The following is a 19,657-nucleotide window of genomic DNA, read 5'->3' on the forward strand; positions in this document are numbered from 1 at the left end:
TATATTTTGAAGAGTATTTCCTGCACTGCGGGATTGATTTGGGCATTTGTGTCACTCAGTCAAGAAGTTATCAGAGACCACACAAAAGCCTGAAATTTTATTTGGGGAAAAAAGTCAATATGTTTAAAATATATGAAATAGTAATAAACCCTAAATTAATTAACATAATTTAGATTGTAAATATATAATTTAGAAAGTAGATAAATTACTTAACTTCTGTAACAGGTTCCTGTTAAGCTAATTTTACAACATTAAAGTTCATAAATTAGTATGGTGTGTAAGCACAAATAACAACACTGGACATAGTTGTAAAACAGCAGTGAATTTGGACGCTGTGGTTTGGGATTAATTAGAAAAACAGCTAGGAAAATGAGTGTAATTCCAATCAAATAAACTTTTTGGCATTCTGAATATTTTGAATAGCCTGAATACCTGTAAATTAGTAAAATCGGGTTCTGAACAGGTAAACAGCATTTGTTTGATGTAACCTCTCACCTCCATGTACCACAGAGCCTCTTGGATCTCCCTGCCTTGTTTTCTTCTGTACTTTTCTAGAACTGTACTTCAATAACTACACTCTGATGCTATAAAACTAAAGCATTTTCTGAGCTCTGTTTCCAGTAATACTATTGCTAAAATTTGTCCTGTAAAAGCCTTGCCAGAAAACATATAAAAAGAAACCTGTAAATGTTTTGGGGAACAAAGGCTTTTTAGGTTCATTTGAAGAAGAAATGTAAGGAGCCAAGACAGGAAAGCTGACCAAGTTACATGGCCTTTAGGTATTAAATTGAATACTATCTTCCTTCCAATTTTGCTACATAATCAAGCTCTAAAGCCTGAAACATGCCTTGTCATTCAGGCAGCAAGAAACACTGTAAGCTACGTGAAGTTTTGTCTGAGTTCTTAACCCTTCCTCACCCTCTGGTGCTGAGAGCTCCCAAACAACTCGTTTTAAATTGAAAGGAGCTGGTTCTGCCCCGGTAGATCAGTAAGTACGTTGGAGCGAAGAGCTGAAGTGCAGGATCTCCCAGGCCACTGACCGGCAAGGCGTTCCGGCTCAGAGGCACCTGAAATAGGCAACCGAGGCAAGCGTTTACATACCGGGGCAGGTTATGGACAGCTTTTTCATGAAGTAGGAGCTTGCAATTACTTGCAACTATTTGCAATGAAGGAACTTCAAGTAGGCTCCTATTATTTCAGACATAATGGAGGAAAGGAAGAAGCAAGACAGGAACTAACAAGTCAACAAACAAAGGAACTTCAGAGACAGCTCTTGCCTCACGCACACAAAGAAGATGAGCTGCCACTGCCTCCACGCACCGCGCTGTAGGTCTGCGGCACTTATGGGCTAGTTCGGTCTGGAAGCTATTCCCGGCAGGCTGGCAGAGCATTCACCCAACAGAGATCTGTCTGCAGCTGACTTTCTTAACTCAGGGTATCAGCAAGGTTTTTAGTTCTTTCTCTAGCAAACCTCCCCCCCCCTTTTTTTTTTTGAAGGCACCCTGAATGGTCTTGTGTCATTTTTAGCTTTTGTCTCTGCGAAACTTTCATTTCGCTTCCACAAAGGAAACTAAAGCAAAGCATATGACATTTGCTTTCTACTTGAAAAGTGAGTTAAGACACAGTTCCTTAATTCAAACACAGGAGAAGCAGCTTTTATCAGCAAGACAAAGTTATCGGTGTCATCGAATCATGAGTGTTCTTTAATGTTTTTCATTCCTTAAAAATTAAAAGGCTGCTTTTGAGTTAATTTAAAGAAGTTAACTAAATATTGGTTTGTTACTGCAAGCACAATGATGCTTTGCCTTGGTGATGTTTGTAGGGACAGAAGGCCTCCAAGTAAGAAGCCATGGGAAATGATGGCTGCAGCTGTTTCTGCACCCCCTCCCTTCAGCGTGCCCAAACTGCAGGCTGCATCCCCGCAGCACTCCCTGCCTGCATTGTGCAGATCTCAGATTTTCTTCTAGCTTGCCTAAACATCCTTGTTTTGAGAATGGCTGTAAGCCTGGTCTAGTTTCTGGTTTGCAGACACAGTATAATAGGCCAACACATTTTATTTTGTTGTTTTCTGCTCCTGTTTCACAGATAAGCAATACCAGAAGAGTTTGTACTTTTTCTGTCAAAAGTTTTTTTCAGTTTAAGGAATGCCTCCTCCCGAGACACATCTTGTTAAGAGTAAGATGCCTTAGGAATGACTGTAACTTGATGTCCAACAGGAAGAAATTATTTTGTTGATTGTTAATCAAGCACAGAAAGTTTTTGGGAAGCAATTTCTACACACAAAGAGCAATACTGAAATATTATTTGGAGTAAATACTATTGATCTATTTATGTCACCATTTATGCTATTTTTCTGTACTGCTTTGAGTCCATTTGCTGTTCACTAAAACAGGAAGAAGCAACTGCATTTTTCGGTAGACCTTCAGATAAACAGTAAAATTTCAAGACCAGCATCTTTGTGCATAAAGGTTTTTACACACATTGGAGGTTTGAATTTCATCAAAGTCATGGAAAATTCACATCACCTGCTTCCTTCATGAGTAGATGTATCTGGTATTTAAAAGTGATTTAATGATTTCAGTGTTTGTTTTTAAAAACAGTAGCTGAAAATAGAAGGCAAATGTTACTATATCTGCCACACAGAAATTTTTCAGTACATTTCCTCTTATTTTTTCTCCCTTCTAAGGGTCAAAAGGCTTGGATAGAGAAGACCTTTTCTAAAAGAGAATGCATCTATGTAATTGCCAACAACAAAGACGTTAGCAGGTAACATTTGAAATTTTTGTTTTGGCCAACAGAAAAGGTTAATACTGAAGAAGCTGGACTTGATTTGGATTTAGACGTGTGAACTGAGACCCAGTTTACTCATGCCCTTAAAGGGAGATGACAGGAACAAAAGTGCAGGACATGCTTGCACTCAAATCTGTACAGAGCCACGGGACATGTCATACAGAGATGATAAGGCTGGACAGCAGAAGGGGGAATGAGTTTCGAGTTCTTAGCTTTGCAAACCAGATCATAAACTCAGACTGAATTGTGAAAGCAAGGATGCAATAATGTGCACTGTGAAGCAAGTGGTACCATTCTTCACAGCTGGTGTGACACTACTACTAACACCACTATCCAGGGGGACTGGAATTGTTAGTCCAAATATTTATGTTATTGCTACTGCATGGGCTAGCTAAATTGTGGTCCAGCTTGCTTGGGTAACGTAACAGTTTGTCACATGCTAGCTGTCACCTCAGAGCAAGAAACAGATGGCCACTGCTCCTGTTCTGCTTTCTTCCTGCTTTCCTGTCCTTTAGCTTAGAATAGCTTTCCAGTGCAACAGAAGTGAATTTTTTTATCTCTGCTTGTTAAGAAACATCTGTGGGCTGGTAATTCTGGCATATGTGTGTGCAAGTACAACAGATATGACCTAGAAGAGATGTTTCTATGATTTGTGTAGAGAAAGGCATGGTCAGCTGACAATCTAATTTCTGATTTATCTTTTTTTTTTTCTTTTTTTTTTCTCCCCATCCGATATTGAAGATACTATAATTAAAGTCACTTCAAATTTTAACTTACAGGTGCTGCTGTGGCCAGCTCATTAACCAACATATTCCACCTCCTCCAAGTATAACAGCTAATAAAAATGGAGAAGAAACAAAGCAAGTGGAAGCTCAGCCAGAGAAATGGTCTGTCAGTAAGCACACCCAAACATACCCAACTGATGCCTACGGAAACCTTGAATTCCAGGGAGGAGGACATTCAAATAAGGCCATGGTAAGGAGCGTAGGCTGCTCTGAGGTATTTATCTGATCCGTTAGATATGTCAGGGTTCCAGCTCACTCAGTGCATAATCCATTGAATCGAAGGAGGTCTCTATGCTGTCTCAGAAAGGTGTGGACAAGATACGGGGTGGGGGAAATAATTCCTACTTAGGAAGCACCTTATAATGTTTTGATAAAACAGTTTCATTGAAGTTACTGTCAGTAAATATCAGGGAAAGAAGCAGCTGCATGTATTAATGCCCATGATTCTATCTGTATTAGATTTGTGGGCCAAATAACACAGCTTGATACAGATTTTTTTTTCTAAGGTTTGAAGTCTAATAAAAATATAAATTAATATTAATTTCTTGAAAGACAGAGGCCTGGCAGAGCTGGAAAATGGACTGCTGAGTTTTCTTAGCAGTAACAGCAAGGCAAGCTTCTGCAAAAGAATGTATTTCTGTTTTGCCTCTTCTGAACAAATCCAAACCTACATTTGTTTCTTTGCCCATTTGCTTTCTTATCTCTCTGCTGAGACTGCCGCTTGAGACAACCGCACTGCAAAAACTTTTCCAAAATATACGGGTGATCTTGGTGGTTTTGTTAATGATTATTTGTTTTTAAAGCAGAAATAAACATGAGTTTATTTCATAGCTTTCTTTGATGGAGTGGTAGTTTGAAAAGAGATCACGATGGAATTAAACCGAGAAGAATGCAAAGTATTGCTTCAGAGGCAGAAATACATACATCAACAGTGAACGGCATAAAATGTAACATAAGCCGCCTGTTTCTTAGGAAGGTTGTTGCTTCTCTTTGGCAGTCAAACCAGAGGATTTAGGAACAATACAAAACACCTTCCAGTCATTTTAGATAGGTGGCTTCCAATGATGCAGATTTGTAGTAAGAGTTTAGGATCACTTGATTGCAGTCAGTTTTGCAGGTGAAGAGGAAAGCAGTCCTTTTAAAATTCATGAGGCCAGTGGTAAATTCTCAATAGCAAAGTGAAAGGTTTCAACCTGTTTTTTCTAATCATAAACAGCAGAGAAATTTAATGATGTGTAGTTTAAAAATTTTTAAATTCTTTCTTCAGATGGAAGGCTTAATATAACCATTCTTTGCTCAATCAATAGAAAATTTTCAGAGCAAATGGAGTGCTAATATTACACATTGCTCTTTGCAGTATATCCGTGTCTCATATGACACTAAACCAGATTCTCTGCTGCATCTCATGGTGAAAGACTGGCAACTGGAACTGCCCAAACTCTTAATCTCTGTCCATGGAGGCCTCCAGAACTTTGAAATGCAACCTAAATTAAAGCAAGTATTTGGAAAAGGCCTGATAAAGGCTGCCGTGACTACAGGAGCTTGGATTTTCACCGGAGGTGTTAGTACAGGTAAGCAATTACCAGCACTTTTAGTTTACTTAAGAATTCAATGTTGTTCATTCACTAATCTTTCCCACAGGCAGAAGATTTAAGTCTACATGAACGAGTCATTAGCCACTAGACCAAAAAAGGAGCATTGTAATCATTTGTGTTAATCTCCTACCCATCCCAGACCATAAGATTTTCCGGGGTTAGTATCAATTTGCATTACTCAGTGTTTCCCCTGAAAACAAAATTAATCTGTGGTTTCAGTAGCAAGGAATCTACCACTAGTTATAATACATTTTTTTTTCAGTGGTTGGTTACCCTTGTAGTTAATAAATCTCCCACTCCAAATTTGTCTAGCCTAACCTTCTTACTGTTTTTTTTTGCACAAAGATCTTTCTGTTACTAAAAATATATTTTGTGAGCATATTTCATACACAGCACTTTTGTCAAACTGCACAGGCTGAGTTCCATAAAACTCTTGCACTAAGCATGTTTTCCAGTCCGTCAGCCATTATCACACCTCTGCTTTTAACTCTCTAGTTTTTTAACAGCCTGCTTGAATTTTGGGTGCTGCAATTTTTGAGACAGTGTTTGATGAAGCTTTTAATCCCTGAAGTTAAATACTCTTTCTGCTTCCATTTGGCATTTCCCTGTTCATACAGCCAAGGACTGAGTTAGCTTTAGGCTGTGTGATCTCTCTGAAAGGTGGTGATCAATTGATAATCCACCTTAAATGCCACATCCCTGACTCATTGTCTCCGTGGTGTCACCCACCACCACCCATGTACACCCTCTGTCTTATTATTACGTAAGGTATTTATACTTAAATGAATGACTCTAAAATTAGCAATCTTGAAACACAAACCTGAGGTCAGTTGTAAATGTCTCTACTCAGACACTGCAATCTCCTATTTGTATTTTCCTTTGGTTTCCTGGCCACCTGGAACAGTTCTGTTTCCTTCCTTTTTGACCATATCTAAAACATGGTATGTATGGCAGCTCCACGTAACTCCACCAGGAGGTTTTTGGCACTATTCCTGGATTCTGTCAAAAAAAAGTGTCTGATACAATGTCCAAAACTTGAATGACATGTTGAAAAATAGCTGTCTGATGAATCCCTATAAATTGTTACATTTTGAGACCAGTTGATTTCTGATTAATTTCATTTATGTTGATATAAATTCTGAGAGACCTTCAAAAAACATTCAGATTCAAACTTTCATTGTAATATTTCTATAACAGTATCTTTATTTAGCTGAAATAAATCTTTATATCAAGTTATCTCCCAGAAAACTATGTAAGTTAAGAATTAATTCCTTTGACTTGTTTTACAACAAAAATCTAATGTCTTTAAGGGAAGGTGATAATTGCTCTTCAGAATAATTTTAACGAGAAAAAATATTTCTTTCCTAACTACAGGGTTGGAGGGCTTTTCTTGCTCAGACCCCTGTGATAGCATTCCATATGTGTTTAGCATTGTGTACAATCAATAATATAATTCCAGACAATGGCACAGTTTACACTGTGGCAATTTAAGTAACTGGGTCTTGCAAAGACTTCATTGAATTCAGAAGAAGGATGTGAAAAAGCAGTAGGATTCACATGCAACTATTACAAAATAAAAGCATGGGGTTGTCTTCATTTCATGTTCTATGATAGAGGTAGCAGTTCAGTAGTGAAAGCAATCCAGAAAAGCAGGTAACTCCATGAAAGGCAAGAAGAAAATTCTGGTTTTAGTCATCTCTTAAAAGTGCCAAATATGAATTAAATCAGTTGTACCTATAGGTGTCATTCGTCATGTGGGAGATGCCTTGAAAGATCATTCTTCCAAATCCAGAGGACGAATATGTGCCGTAGGAATTGCACCATGGGGCATTGTAGAAAACAAGGAAGATCTGATAGGAAAAGATGTAAGTCTTTAAAGAAACTCCTGTGTAATTAGCAATGTCAGCTGTGTAACAAAAGACACTGTTCATCTTTTTGGAGTATTAATATTTTAACTGTTTCTAAAGCATGCCTAAGAGCTGAAAATGAGCAATTTCTTGAAGAAAAGCTGTTGTTTAATGTATTGTCAGGTTGTCATACGTGACCTCAAAGTAAATGTGGCGCTAGCAAGGTTTCCATTGCTGTCAGTAGTTGAGATCTCTCTGGTGACAGTTTTGGGTCCTAACTTCAGTGTGGCACACTGAGACTTCTGTAAATCATGTAAGGGCCTTCATGTGCACAACAAGACTGTCATTTATTGTAGATGGGCACTCTGCAGTGGCATATTAATTACTAGGAACTCCAATGAGAATGTAGTTTCAAATTCAGTAAGAAGATTATGGAACACAGTGTGTGATCAAGGAGAGTACATTAACGAGCTTAGGGGACAAAGCAGGAGAGTGCACAGATGTGACTGTCATCCTCCAAAGAAAACACCGCTGTGGAGAGTTAAAATTTCAAATGTAAAATTATGTTCCATTTCTAATTCTTCGATATTTTTGGTTATAAGTGTCTGGTTGATTGGTTTTCTCATAAGGCATGTGCTTCTGTTGGGCGGTGTTGGGGGATTTTCATATTTAGTTCTTAGTTCTAATCTGGGTGCATCTGTCCTTTTGACACACAGGTAACACGGGTTTACCAAACAATGTCAAACCCGCTCAGTAAGCTCTCTGTGCTCAACAGTTCCCATACCCACTTCATTCTGGCAGACAACGGTACGCTAGGTAAATATGGAGCTGAAGTAAAGTTACGACGTCAGCTGGAAAAACACATTTCCCTCCAGAAAATTAACACACGTAAGTACAGCGGGGCAAACAGTACACATAATAAGGGGAGAGGAGAAAACCTGAATTACATCAAGGTATTGAAATTAAATGCTTCTTTCTAGCAGGAATTTGATCGGGACTGTGTGGCTAAGAGCATACGCTGTCTGATAAGTGGTGAATGATCTAACAGCACGGAAAACCCAGAAAAGTGAGGATTGCATAAAGGGAGGAAGAAAAGTGGAGAAATAATAGCGAGGAGAAGCTTCAAAGCAGTAAGAATTTAAGGAAAGGGAAACGTAAAGAATTTCTGCATGTCTAGCTAGAATTCATAAGCATCAGTAGATACACAGAATGGGGTGATTTTTTACAGTTCCTGTTTACAGGAATCCTGTGCAGTTCATTGGTTTCTGATTCCAAATGTTTGTACTAACATTTTATTTTCTCTTTTATATGAATTTGTTTCATTTGAAATGTCACCCTCAAAATTCTTTGATCTTCCAGATAAACTCAGCTTGGTTTTGATTTTTAATTAAGCCATTTCAAGATAATTTTACATCAGTGCTTTCATATTTAGAGGTTTGTGCAGTTACAACCTTTTGAAAACAGCTTTCTAGAATTCTTTTTGTCATTACTTTGAAAAAAATATTTTAAAAGACGTTTTTTCATTAACAGTTTTGTAGGAAAACAATGGGGTTTTAAAGCATAAAGAAATTTAAAGAATTAATAGCTATGGTTTTCCAGCAACTAAAGAAAAAAAACCCACAAAAAACCAAAAATGCAACAGCAACCTAATTAAAAATGGTCCAAAAAAAAGTTAATAGTCTTTGAATCCACACTTCAATTAAGAGCTACTGGAGAATAGACATCAGTGCTACCTGTTGTCTTTCTGACTTCTTACAGATCCATTGTAACCTGTGTAGGCCCATATAAATAAGAAAAACCCAAACATTCAGCATGACAATTGCATTGAACTCTACAAACAATAGGGTTTAAGTCCTGTTATGGGTAAAGCGGAAAAATGACAGAGTGTGCCAGGTGAAGCTGAAAGGCCGCAAGGTATCTAAGCATCCTAGGAAGTCTTCCAAGTACTGCTGTTTGCCTACAGTAGGCTGAAGACACGGAGCTCACCAAAATGATGCCCCTTGCCTTTGAGTGTGGAGACAGCGTTGTGCACTGTTGCCCGCAGACACTGGAAATAACTAACGTTACCGATGGGTTAGTCATCTTTGTCTTCTGCAGAAGTGCTGGGAGAGCTGTAACACTGTAAAAGGGTGTGCTGGCTTGGAAGATCAGGAAGTTAGGGCCCAGAGGCAAGGTGTTCTGTATCATTTTGTTTAATACTACTGGGGCTGGGGATACTGGTTCTGATTTCAGTTGTGTTTGGTGATTTTTGTCATGAGGAGGACAAAGTTGGGAATACACATAGGAATGAAGAGTTCTGTGAAGGGCTGCAGTACACCTACTGGTAACAACATACAGGGAGTTGTTTTGTTTCTTTTTAAACTTCAAGCGCAGGCACCTCTTCTGGAAATCTCAGCAGGAATCACTAAGGATTTCACGGACACACAGGCTGGCCCATGCTCTGTGACTCCTTATCAGAGCTGGGGTATACTGACAGGAGGATGTCAGGAAGCTTCTGCTGTTATTGTGCATGGCGTTCCTTTTCTTCAGAGAGGAATGAAGGGTGAAAATACGAACTCTTTCACGCGTTCTCAGACGTACAAAAAAGTGCATCTTTATAAAGTGCTGGTCATTTTAGAGATTAAGAACTGAATTCATATGCTTATAATAGTGGGATTAGTCAGCCTGCAGGTAATGTTTTGTCCTTCATTTCCCCATGTATCTTGTGACCAAGGATACTGAGACCATGTGACCTGTGGGCTTCCCTTTGTCATCCTATGCCTGGAGATCACAGTGAGGCAGGGACAGCAAAGGGATGCTCAGCTGTCGTCTCTTGCATCGGCCAGCCATTTCAGCCTCATGATAAAGACACTAACTTCATATTTTTTATCTTAGGAGAAAGCATAGGTATATGTCACCTTACTGAAGACTTCTTGTAGGTGACCAATGAAGAGTTAAAACATGAAAGACACTAGCTGGGAGCCATCCAAGTAACAGTGAAGCTAGTGGAGTAATAGGAGATTCACGTTAGCTGTTTCATCTGTACATGGTGTCTGTTGAAAGAGGTTACAAACAGCTCACCAGCACTAAGTGAATAAGTGATCAGTACGGAGCTGATGCAAAAACAGGGGCCAGGAGGCACCTTACTCTTCCTTTAAGGGCTATGAAACGGCATACGGAGATTTTTCCTGGTGTTGGCCATGAAGTGATGCTCTAACACAGAAATCACATCCACTCATAATATTCAACCTCTTAAACTAAGTTTCAGTGACACGTCTTTTTTTGTTTCTGTTCTTCTGTTTTTTGCAGGGCTGGGACAAGGCGTTCCTGTAGTTGGGCTCATAGTGGAAGGGGGTCCCAATGTTATCTCCATTGTCTTAGAGTGTCTACGAGAAGAACCGCCTCTCCCTGTTGTGATATGTGATGGCAGCGGACGAGCATCAGATATTCTGTCGTTTGCACACAAGTATTCAGAAGAAGGAGGGTAAGATTCTGAGATCTTTGCCAAAGCTGTGTCTTGCTCGGGAGGACAATGTAGGACTATATGCCTTGCTTTCATTAAAGCTTCATAAAAAACACCTCAGGGACAAAATGCTAACAGAGGCATTCTGCTGTCAGCTTTTGTTGCCTCTTTGATCTTAGCCTTGTGTTAATGAGTAGAAGTTGTTACCACTTGCAATGTATTTGATGATCAACTGAAATAATCTTGCTCTCAATGCAGCATACTGTCATACACGCTCCATCAAAATTTGCTGCAGTTGGTGCTGGGTTGGGCATGTTAGAAACAAGGAACAAGTGGTTCCCAATAATTACTCTTGCCTTGGGCCAGGACTGAGGTTACTTAGTGCATGTATCTGCAAAATTTTTACTGCCTGATTCTAGTGTGTTCTGTGAATGGGCTTCATTCCCCAAGAGTGCTAGACAAGCTGAAAAAATATTTGGCTTCCTGCCATTCTATTGCTATTTTTTGCACCTGTGATGGTTCTTCAGGGCAGTGGTGCCGGATGTCATGAACAGCGTGGAGGATGTTGTCTGGAGCATTCTGCTCCACAGCCCTCCTGTCCATTGCCCAAACAAATCTGTAAAAGTGAGTCCTAATCCAACGTTTTCTAGAGTCTGTTATTTTTATGGTTGGTTGCCCCTTTAGTTGATAGAAGGTATGGTTAGTTTAAAGAAGATACTAGGCTAAGCTTATACTAGCAATGTAAAGCTCATCTGACCTGCAGAATACAATACCTGTCCTGAAAAATACTCCAAGTGGAAGCAGAGTATTGCATTTTTAATTTAAAATATTGTTTCTCCCAGTCGAGTTGCATACATTCCCCATTGTCATTGTTAGTATCAGGATTTTATCTTTAGTAGCTAGGTTCAGGCAAAACCCTAGTATATTGTCTTGGTTGGGGTATGACACGCTCATCTTGCACTGAAGAAATAACCTATTGCCTTGACTGAAGCTGAAGTTTAGCTGGGATTAAATATTAAGCAGACAACTAGTATTGTCCAGCAGTGCAGATGTTATTTGCTGAATTGGGAGAGCAACTCTAATGCTGGATTTTTTTTTTATGTTTACGTATAGTACGTACTTAATCCTATCAACAGTATTTATGATTCAGAAACTATCTTTTCCTTTCTATCAACCAAGCCTCCTTAGTTCAGATCAAACTTTCCCTTTTTTTTTTTTATATTTTCCTTTTCTTTCTCATTCATCCTTCCTATCAGCTCATAGGTAATTGAAAGAGCTTATCAAGATCAGTCTGTCTGAGATCTGCTCACTGCATGACTTTCTCTCCCAGGGCGTATGATACAATGTCCAATTTTCTTCTCCAGTAATTATGATAAGATAAATGTGTTAATCTGGTAAGGCAGGTCTGTAATGAGAATTTTTTGTCAGCTCTACTGTCTAAAAGAACAATTTTCTCACAGTGGACTTTGAATTTCACTGCACTTCACAGGCTCAGCTGTCTCACTACTGTGAGTGCATGCTGATAACAATGGTTGCCATCATCTGGAAATACATGTGTTTTATAAAGAAATGAAGATTGAAGGGTTATGTTGCAGATTACTTTGAGAGACCAAACATTTCTGACCTTTCTAGAATGTTTTCAATCAAATTTTTTTAATCATCTTTTGGTTTGTTCGTTTCTCACTTGGGTATTATGAGGTTTCAGATATGCTAGCAATTTAAATCCTGTGTTTAAGAGGATAACCAAGATAACCAAGGTGACATCAGTAGTGTGAAATATTTTTGGGTTTTTATCTATATGCAAAGGGCCTTGCAACATTTAGGGGCAAAGTTAGGGGTCCTGTAAGGTGTACTGCTGAAATCCTGAAGACTGAACTTCTTACCAAAAGTGTATCTGTAACACATAATAGGAGCTACCTGCAGTATATTCCATGGAGAAAGGATAGTTCAGGTTCCCTGCCGGTTTTTAAATCAACGCTGAAGTACTGAGGTGCATAACAGCCAGTCTGGGTATGAATTTGCTGATTACTGTTAATTCTTCATGAACTCCTTATCTGTACTGAACGCAAAGATGCTGTGTGTTTTAATTTATTTTCATAATTAAGTCATTGCGCTGATGGATGAAAAAATGTCTCTCAAACAGCAGGCCTTCTGAATATATATTAATTCTGGCAATGTCTTCTCTTATGTCTTGTTTTTCGTTTAGGATAATAAGTGAATCCCTTAGGGACCAGCTTCTAGTTACCATCCAGAAAACCTTTAATTACAACAGGAATCAAGCTCATCAGCTGTTCATCATTCTTATGGAGTGCATGAAAAAAAAAGAACTTGTAAGTGCCCTAAAAGTAGTTCACAAAGATAATTTCTGTGACCACACTTTATGGAGTACTTTCAAATGCCATTCTCCCAGGGTTACAGTTTAACCTTCCCCCCCCTGCCCCGCACCACCCCCTCCTTTCCATATAGTTCCATGAATGTATGTAATCATTCATTCATAACCATAGGGCAAGAAAGGGATTTTGTGTTCTGGAAAGCGTCTAAAACCAATTTCAGATTCTTCTCCTGTGTAAGCTGATCAAGTCTGTTTTCACAGACATGAGCAAGGCAGACTAAGACACTGAGATAAATGCCCTAAAACCAGGATCAGCTGCAGAAAGCAGAGGAAAGATGATTGAAAAGGTTTCCAAGGAGCAATTAGCATTCAGAGTGCATCAGCACACTGTTGGTCCTCTGATACAGTTACTTTTTTAACAGCCTTTCATTCCAGTAAAATGGGCTCTTCAGGTCTTTCAAAAGAAACTGAAACATGAAGTGTTCTTGAAGGTCCCAGCCGTGCTTGATCCTGGCTTGTTGCAGGTACATTCCGTGTACTGCGCTACTGAGGTTCCTGCCCGTCTGCCCTATCCCAGCTGCAAAGAGAAGTGTGTTCAGGAAAGGACAGTCTTTAACAGTCACATCTGTTGTCTGTGAACTGTGTCTTAACTTGTGTTCACTGTGCCTGTGCCTTTGCAGGCAAAATGAATCTTTGAGTGTTTGACTAGTTGTCTTAGTGAATTTTTGCGAATAGGACCTGCCTTGAGTCCTGGTATAATTCCATTTCATTCTTTCATACAAATCCTAAACAGCTGTTTTAATAGCAAGTGAACAGTCTGATGGATTTTTTGGCATTTTTTTTGTTTAATTGCAGCTGGAACTGGTATGACTGATTTTTTCATCTTTTCTGCTAAAGCTGCATGTTTCTATTAGAAACAAGAGAGAACTACCACAGCCTTCTCCTCAGACTGTGCATAGGGAATCAGATAACCAAACGGCGATTGAATTTAAGCATGAAATCAAGGCATTTTAATTCTTCAGGGTGCCTCATTGTATCGCTAAGGAACTGACATCTATAACAGGAGCAGCTATAAAGAAACTTTGAATGACAGATTAAACTTTTTAATGAGGCTGAGAATAGAGGGAGTTTTTTCTGAGTTTTTAGAAAAATGGTGTTCCATGCTACCTTAAAACCAAGTGTGTTTTCCTTCTACAGAGCCCACACTTTGTCTTTCATCAGCTTGGAGCCAAGTCTGGTCCTCCCAAGTTTACTGCTGTCTCAAATAGCTGATGTGAAACTTTTTCCTTAAAATTTTAAATAAACAGTAAACTGTATGTAGCATTCCTTACAGTTCTTACTCTTTTAAGTAGGGAGTGTTCTTTTGATTTCTAGAAGTAATTACTTAGTTGTTCAGTGAGAAATAATAAATTCTGCTCTGGTACCCAGAGAATTATAATGGAAGGGGGCAGGGAGTGGGGAAGTCATTTCCCCAGAGCATTTGCTTGTTACTTGCTGTGGCAATACTGCATGTAGTAGCTGCCGGTGTTTGCATTTCCAGACTGTGATTTGGAGCAAAGAAAATGGGTACAATGTCATTTTTAGTTATCTAAGCCTAAATCCTGACATACTTCCTTCTGAACTGGTGCAGTGATTTAGTCTGAGCCTGAGGTCAGGTGCATTGCTGTGAAAAAGGGGAGCAGCCCCTGCGTGTCATTGGTGTAAGTGCCATTGATTCTTAAGTCATAGCTTTTGTGCAAGTAAGAGCTGAATCAAATTGTCTAAAATTTGGCCTGTTTTACACACAGAGATCACAGAACATGAAGAGTCCCACCATTTTTTTGCTAGAGCTGTCCCTACCATGCACAGGCATGCTTCTGGTTCCATCTTTTTCTGTTGTGTGTTTTCATGATGACTTGATATTAGTAGGGAGTGAAGGGCTAACTCAAGAAAGAGAGCACTGGATCTCCCCTTAAGAGAAATAGGATACAGAGCTGAACGTGGCGCAGTGGTACTAATCATAAAGCAAAGAAACTTCCTCACATCTGTACATCAAGGTCTGTGCTAGTCCTCTTTTTATACAAGCTGCTCCCAATCAAAGTACCGATCAAGGCATTATTTTTACGTTACTTTTGAGCTTATTAAAACACTGGAAATTATGAGATCACTTTCATCATATTAGAATTATCTCTGATGTTCCAGTCAAGGAACAGAGGAGCACAAAAAACCTTCAGAAATCCAGTTCACTGTATCCATTGAATGAATTCTGATTCCCTGAGATCTCCTGTTCTACTTTTCAACACACTTTAAATCTCACATCAATAGAAAGGTGGCTAGCAAAGGATTTGGAACATAAAGGAAGTTTATGTTATGAAGAAGTTTAATGATGTTTGCTATTTTTTCTTTCTTCTGCTTTGAAAAGGCAGGCACTAGAATGGGTTTTGAAATTTTTCAGATGTTAAGTAAAATCACTTCTTTAAGTATAACACCAACTGTCTGTTGTATATTCTCTGCCATAGACATGCCCATAGGAGCCTAGCCTCTCCCAGGTAAAAGCTCCTACCAAATATTCGGTGAAGTTAGGGGACTTTGACTGAGTCAAGGAACAGGTGAAAAAACGTGATCAGTGGTTCTCAGGATTAATCTACAAAGCCATTCTTACTGCCTTTCAGGACCTGGATTGGGATGGGAATCTGTGTCAAGAAATTGCCAGATTGTTTGCAGGTCTTCTATCAGTTTCATGTTCTCTACACTCTGCAAAAAACTGGCCTTTTCCAGAGATTATGCTGTGAATTGGCTCATGCCTCTGATTTTTCTGTATAATGTTGATCTCAGCTGCCAAGGAAGTGCTTGTTTACATACCTATACATCGCAACATAACAACTGAATACTTACATACCAACAAGTAGTTTCTTGCCTCCTATATACCATCATAGAAGTCTCTTCTAATAATTGTTTCCCTTCTTCCTCCATTCTCTCCAATGCTTTTGTCTCCAAGGTTTATTACATTTGATGCTGAATTCCCTTTACTGTGGGAGGGATTTCTGCAAGAGGAAAAGGTCTATTTCAGTTTTATCTCTGTTCCTTCATTTTTGATCAGATTTTGATACTACCTAATTCTTAGGTTCATAAAAGCCAGATTATGCAGATCTGAATGATTTTTAGCAACATATATTTAAATACTTTTGCCAGAACTAAATTGTCTAAGGATTAATCAAACCGCAAATGCCACTTGGAACAGAATATGGCACATGCTGTGTTTTCAAGTAATGCAGCTCTGTACTGCAATCAAATCGACACCCATCCATGCTTTTTTTGTGTGCATTCAGAAATATTACTAGCATGCCCAGCTGATTATATAAAATCTTACATAAGGGCTCCAAATGTGAAGTCTTTAAGATTGTCTGGGTAATGTAAATGTACTGTTGATATATTTACATTTGTACATGCCAAGATTAGTTCCATACATGCACCTTCATGTACGTCAAGTTGGTAATAAGCCTGACTATGATAAGCCGGATCTAAGAGAGTCAGCCTTCCTAGAATTCACTGAGAACAGGGTGCCCACAGCTGCCTTAGTCAAACTGCTTCAAATTTAAAATGCACATCAGAGACAGCCTGATTTACTCAGCAAAATTCAGGCACTGACTGTGCAACCTAAGCAGGCTTATGGTTTGCCTTCATTGATAATTTTGTCTTAATTAATATTTTTTCCTGTAGTTCTTCTCACTTCTAATATCATGTATCTTTGCGTCCACGCAAAACCTATTATAACTGCTGAGAAAATTGCAATTCCCAGTACCTAATCTGCTGTGAAGAGTTGCTTTTGGATAATGAAGAATTTGTTAATTTTTTGTCTGCATTCAGTATTAACTTCATTAACACAGAATATTAGGTTATTCTGCTTTTGAATTATTAATCTCTTAATATGTAGTTCAATGGCTAAACTTTTGTATGAATTACTGGTTTTAAAATCTGTGGATTGTAATGGACTCAACTTAGCAAATGTGACTAGAAATAATTGCTTTTAGTTGATTCTGCTTTTTTGGTTGTCGATATATAGCATGTCCTGCAACTAAACAGTATTTGAGTGTTGTCATCAATAAAATTAATGCTATGATAGTTATCCCGGGTGACTAGCATTTCCATTTCCAAGCTGGCATTTCCATTACTACTGGAAAATAATAGAATTGTCAGAAAACAATCAGTTTGGCATGGCAGTTTTGTCACCAATTTTCAAAATTCATGGGTTTGGTGAAGAATTTCATCGTTTGTCATGTTTATTGTTTCAATATTATTTCAATAAACAGGCCAAGTTTATTGAAATGATTCAATTAAATGCTCGTGTGAAAATTAAATTTCAAAGAAAAATCTAGTGGAACTGTACTTTTTGAAAAATCCCAATTCTTAGGAAATAATAAAGCTTCACCATTCTGCTTTTTTTCTATCTGTATGTTTAGTCTCTCTTTCAAGTGTTGTGATTTTGTGTGTTTGGTTTTATGCTATCATTTAGATTACTGTGTTCCGCATGGGGTCTGAAGGGCAACAGGACATTGAGATGTCTATCTTAACTGCTCTCCTTAAAGGTGGGTTTTGCAAGCAATTAGGAAGGACATACAACTTGATCCCAAGAAGACCACCCTGTGCACTGTCTGCAGTTCACTCTTGATGTTTAAGTCTTTGATTTACTTGCTCGGATCTAACAAGAACCCAGAATATGCTTGGTTTAAGGTTCAGATTAGCTTGAAGCATAAAATCTAGATTGCAGATTTAGTGTGGCTTTCCTCACCTGAAAGCCTGAGACGGGAATGCTGCAACAGCAATACTACTACTGATATTTCAAGACATTTTGAAATGTGTTCTAGCATATGCTATTAAGTTAGGAAAAAAAAGGCTGAAGATTAAAAGACTATCTGGATTTTTCCAGATCTCAGATTGTGCTCCTTATGCCTTAGGGCAAAATCTAGGATCAGTTCCATGTTTATTTGGAGCTTGTTATGCTTGCTGAAACAACCGTTTTCTATCTGCAGGTATATATTAGTTGATACAGGCTCAATATGGGATCTCTAGTGTCCCCAAAGCTAAGAACTAAAGAGAGGAATTGCTATACTCGTATATACAGCATCAGCCAGAGGAGCTGAGGGGAGTCTTTTAGAACTTTAGATTCTAAAATCTATTAAATTTTAAATATTTTAGCTTTTAAAATTTAATAAATTAAATTTATTAAAGATTTAGAAATTTAGAACTTTAAATGTCTATCTTTAGCATCAGAATGTAAAGTCAGTGTGGGAGTGTTAAGGAAAAAAGGGAGAGAATCTGGTTAACCCTTTTGAAAATAAGATTATGGGCTTAAATGGAAGATGCTATAAATTGATTTAATGAATCCACGGCTTTGTGGTGGAATTATTCTAACAGTAGTATGACATGGAGTCAGGCTTGCTGCTTTCTAGTTCTTGGAGAAGTGAAGGTTTTTCAATCTTGTTTCATCATGCATGAAATACTAAACATCTGTGTGTTTCGCTTTAGGTACCAATGCATCTGCTCCAGACCAGCTCAGCTTGGCTTTGGCCTGGAACCGTGTAGACATCGCACGCAGCCAAATCTTTGTCTTCGGACACCACTGGCCAGTAAGGCAAAGTTTTCCTAATTTTATTGTTTATTAACGATTTAAAATAAGTGATGGGATAGTCACACCTTGGATTTTATTGGCAGGAGAAACAATATTGAATTCTGTTCTATGCCAAAGTGATGTAGGATATCTCATTAATTAAGAATGACCTCTTTGTTTTGAAATTTCCTTATACAGCCATTTGCAAATATTTAGCAATAATTTTAATTCTGTGAAAGAAGGAAAAACAATTCCATGACAAGCAGAAAAATAAATTTATTTAGATTCCCTGTGGGATGTGAAAGCAAAAAAAACCCCAAACATTTACTGAAGCAGTCTGTGGCCTTACATCCAGCTGGACAACAGCAGTCCTGATCACCCCTTCTGAGCTTGTGTGCTAGCATTGCCTAGGCTTCTATGTCGTTGACATGTGCTAGCAGTTGGCAGGGCTGCCAGCTACCTGGTAAAGTATGTGGCAAGGAAATTCACAGACCTGCTTAGGAGGAATTGTGTTGCTCACCTCATTAACAGCTGTGAAAATCTCTATTTGGATTAGTGGAGCACAATGCTAATGACCAGAAGAGACCATTGCAGAAAGCAGGCCTCTGGCAGGCAAAGCTGTGCCAAATGAACTAAGAAGCAGATTTTCAGTAAATCTTTGGGTCCTGAAATTGGATTTTCTTTCTCAAATTATTAAAGTTTGATGCTGCAGTAGTTGAAGTCAATGGTGAAACACTGCAGTGCCTTTATTCATCTGTGTAGCTAAAATCCTCTATTTAAGCCACTTTCATGTCTGGCTGGATTGATGCTTTTTGCTTTGCTGTGTGAACCATCTGTTCATTGTTGAATTCATCTGTTGAATTGCTATGAAGCATCATGAGAAGATCAGCCTAAAAGAGGCAGTAAGAATGAAGGGCAAGAATTTGTATATTTTTTTAATTAGTTATCTTTCCTGAAACTATGCAATAAAATGACGCTCACAGGAACATTATTCATGTGCACGCTATACATAATGGTGAGATTTATTTCATTTGGAAGCCTGTATAATTAAATTTCAACAAATGTTGCTGCATATGCTGTTTTATTCCTTCACTTACAGTAATGTGGTATTTCCGATATTCAAGGTTCATTAAAATGCTTATACAGAGAGGATTTAATCATCCTAAAGATGATGAAATATTGTGCTGAGTTGACCTTGGCTAGATGCCATTTGCCCACCAAGCCACTCTGTTAAGCCCCCCTCCTTTGCAGAACAGGGCAGGGAGAAAATAAGATTAAA

General features: G+C 38.5%; 1 protein-coding gene across 11 annotated transcripts in view; it reads left to right on the forward strand.

Moving 5' to 3' along the window:
- The window catches only part of TRPM1 (transient receptor potential cation channel subfamily M member 1), a 109,428-nt gene that overhangs the window by 58,645 nt on the left and 31,126 nt on the right, over positions 1–19,657 (forward strand). For 10 of the 11 annotated variants that reach the window (XM_056346215.1, XM_056346216.1, XM_056346208.1 and 7 more), the window contains 9 exons: positions 2,687–2,766; positions 3,570–3,765; positions 4,933–5,146; positions 6,911–7,035; positions 7,734–7,905; positions 10,306–10,480; positions 12,666–12,789; positions 17,284–17,356; positions 18,297–18,397. In XM_056346215.1, coding sequence (XP_056202190.1) covers positions 2,687–2,766; positions 3,570–3,765; positions 4,933–5,146; positions 6,911–7,035; positions 7,734–7,905; positions 10,306–10,480; positions 12,666–12,789; positions 17,284–17,356; positions 18,297–18,397 — 1,260 coding nt within the window. Of the gene's footprint in view, positions 1–2,686; positions 2,767–3,569; positions 3,766–4,932; positions 5,147–5,216; positions 5,328–6,910; positions 7,036–7,733; positions 7,906–10,305; positions 10,481–12,665; positions 12,790–17,283; positions 17,357–18,296; positions 18,398–19,657 lie in introns of those variants that run through there. The other variant, XM_056346218.1, reaches the window with a different exon arrangement.

This window comes from Falco biarmicus, chromosome 7, assembly GCF_023638135.1.
Source record: "Falco biarmicus isolate bFalBia1 chromosome 7, bFalBia1.pri, whole genome shotgun sequence".
NCBI classification, from domain to species: Eukaryota; Metazoa; Chordata; class Aves; order Falconiformes; family Falconidae; genus Falco; species Falco biarmicus.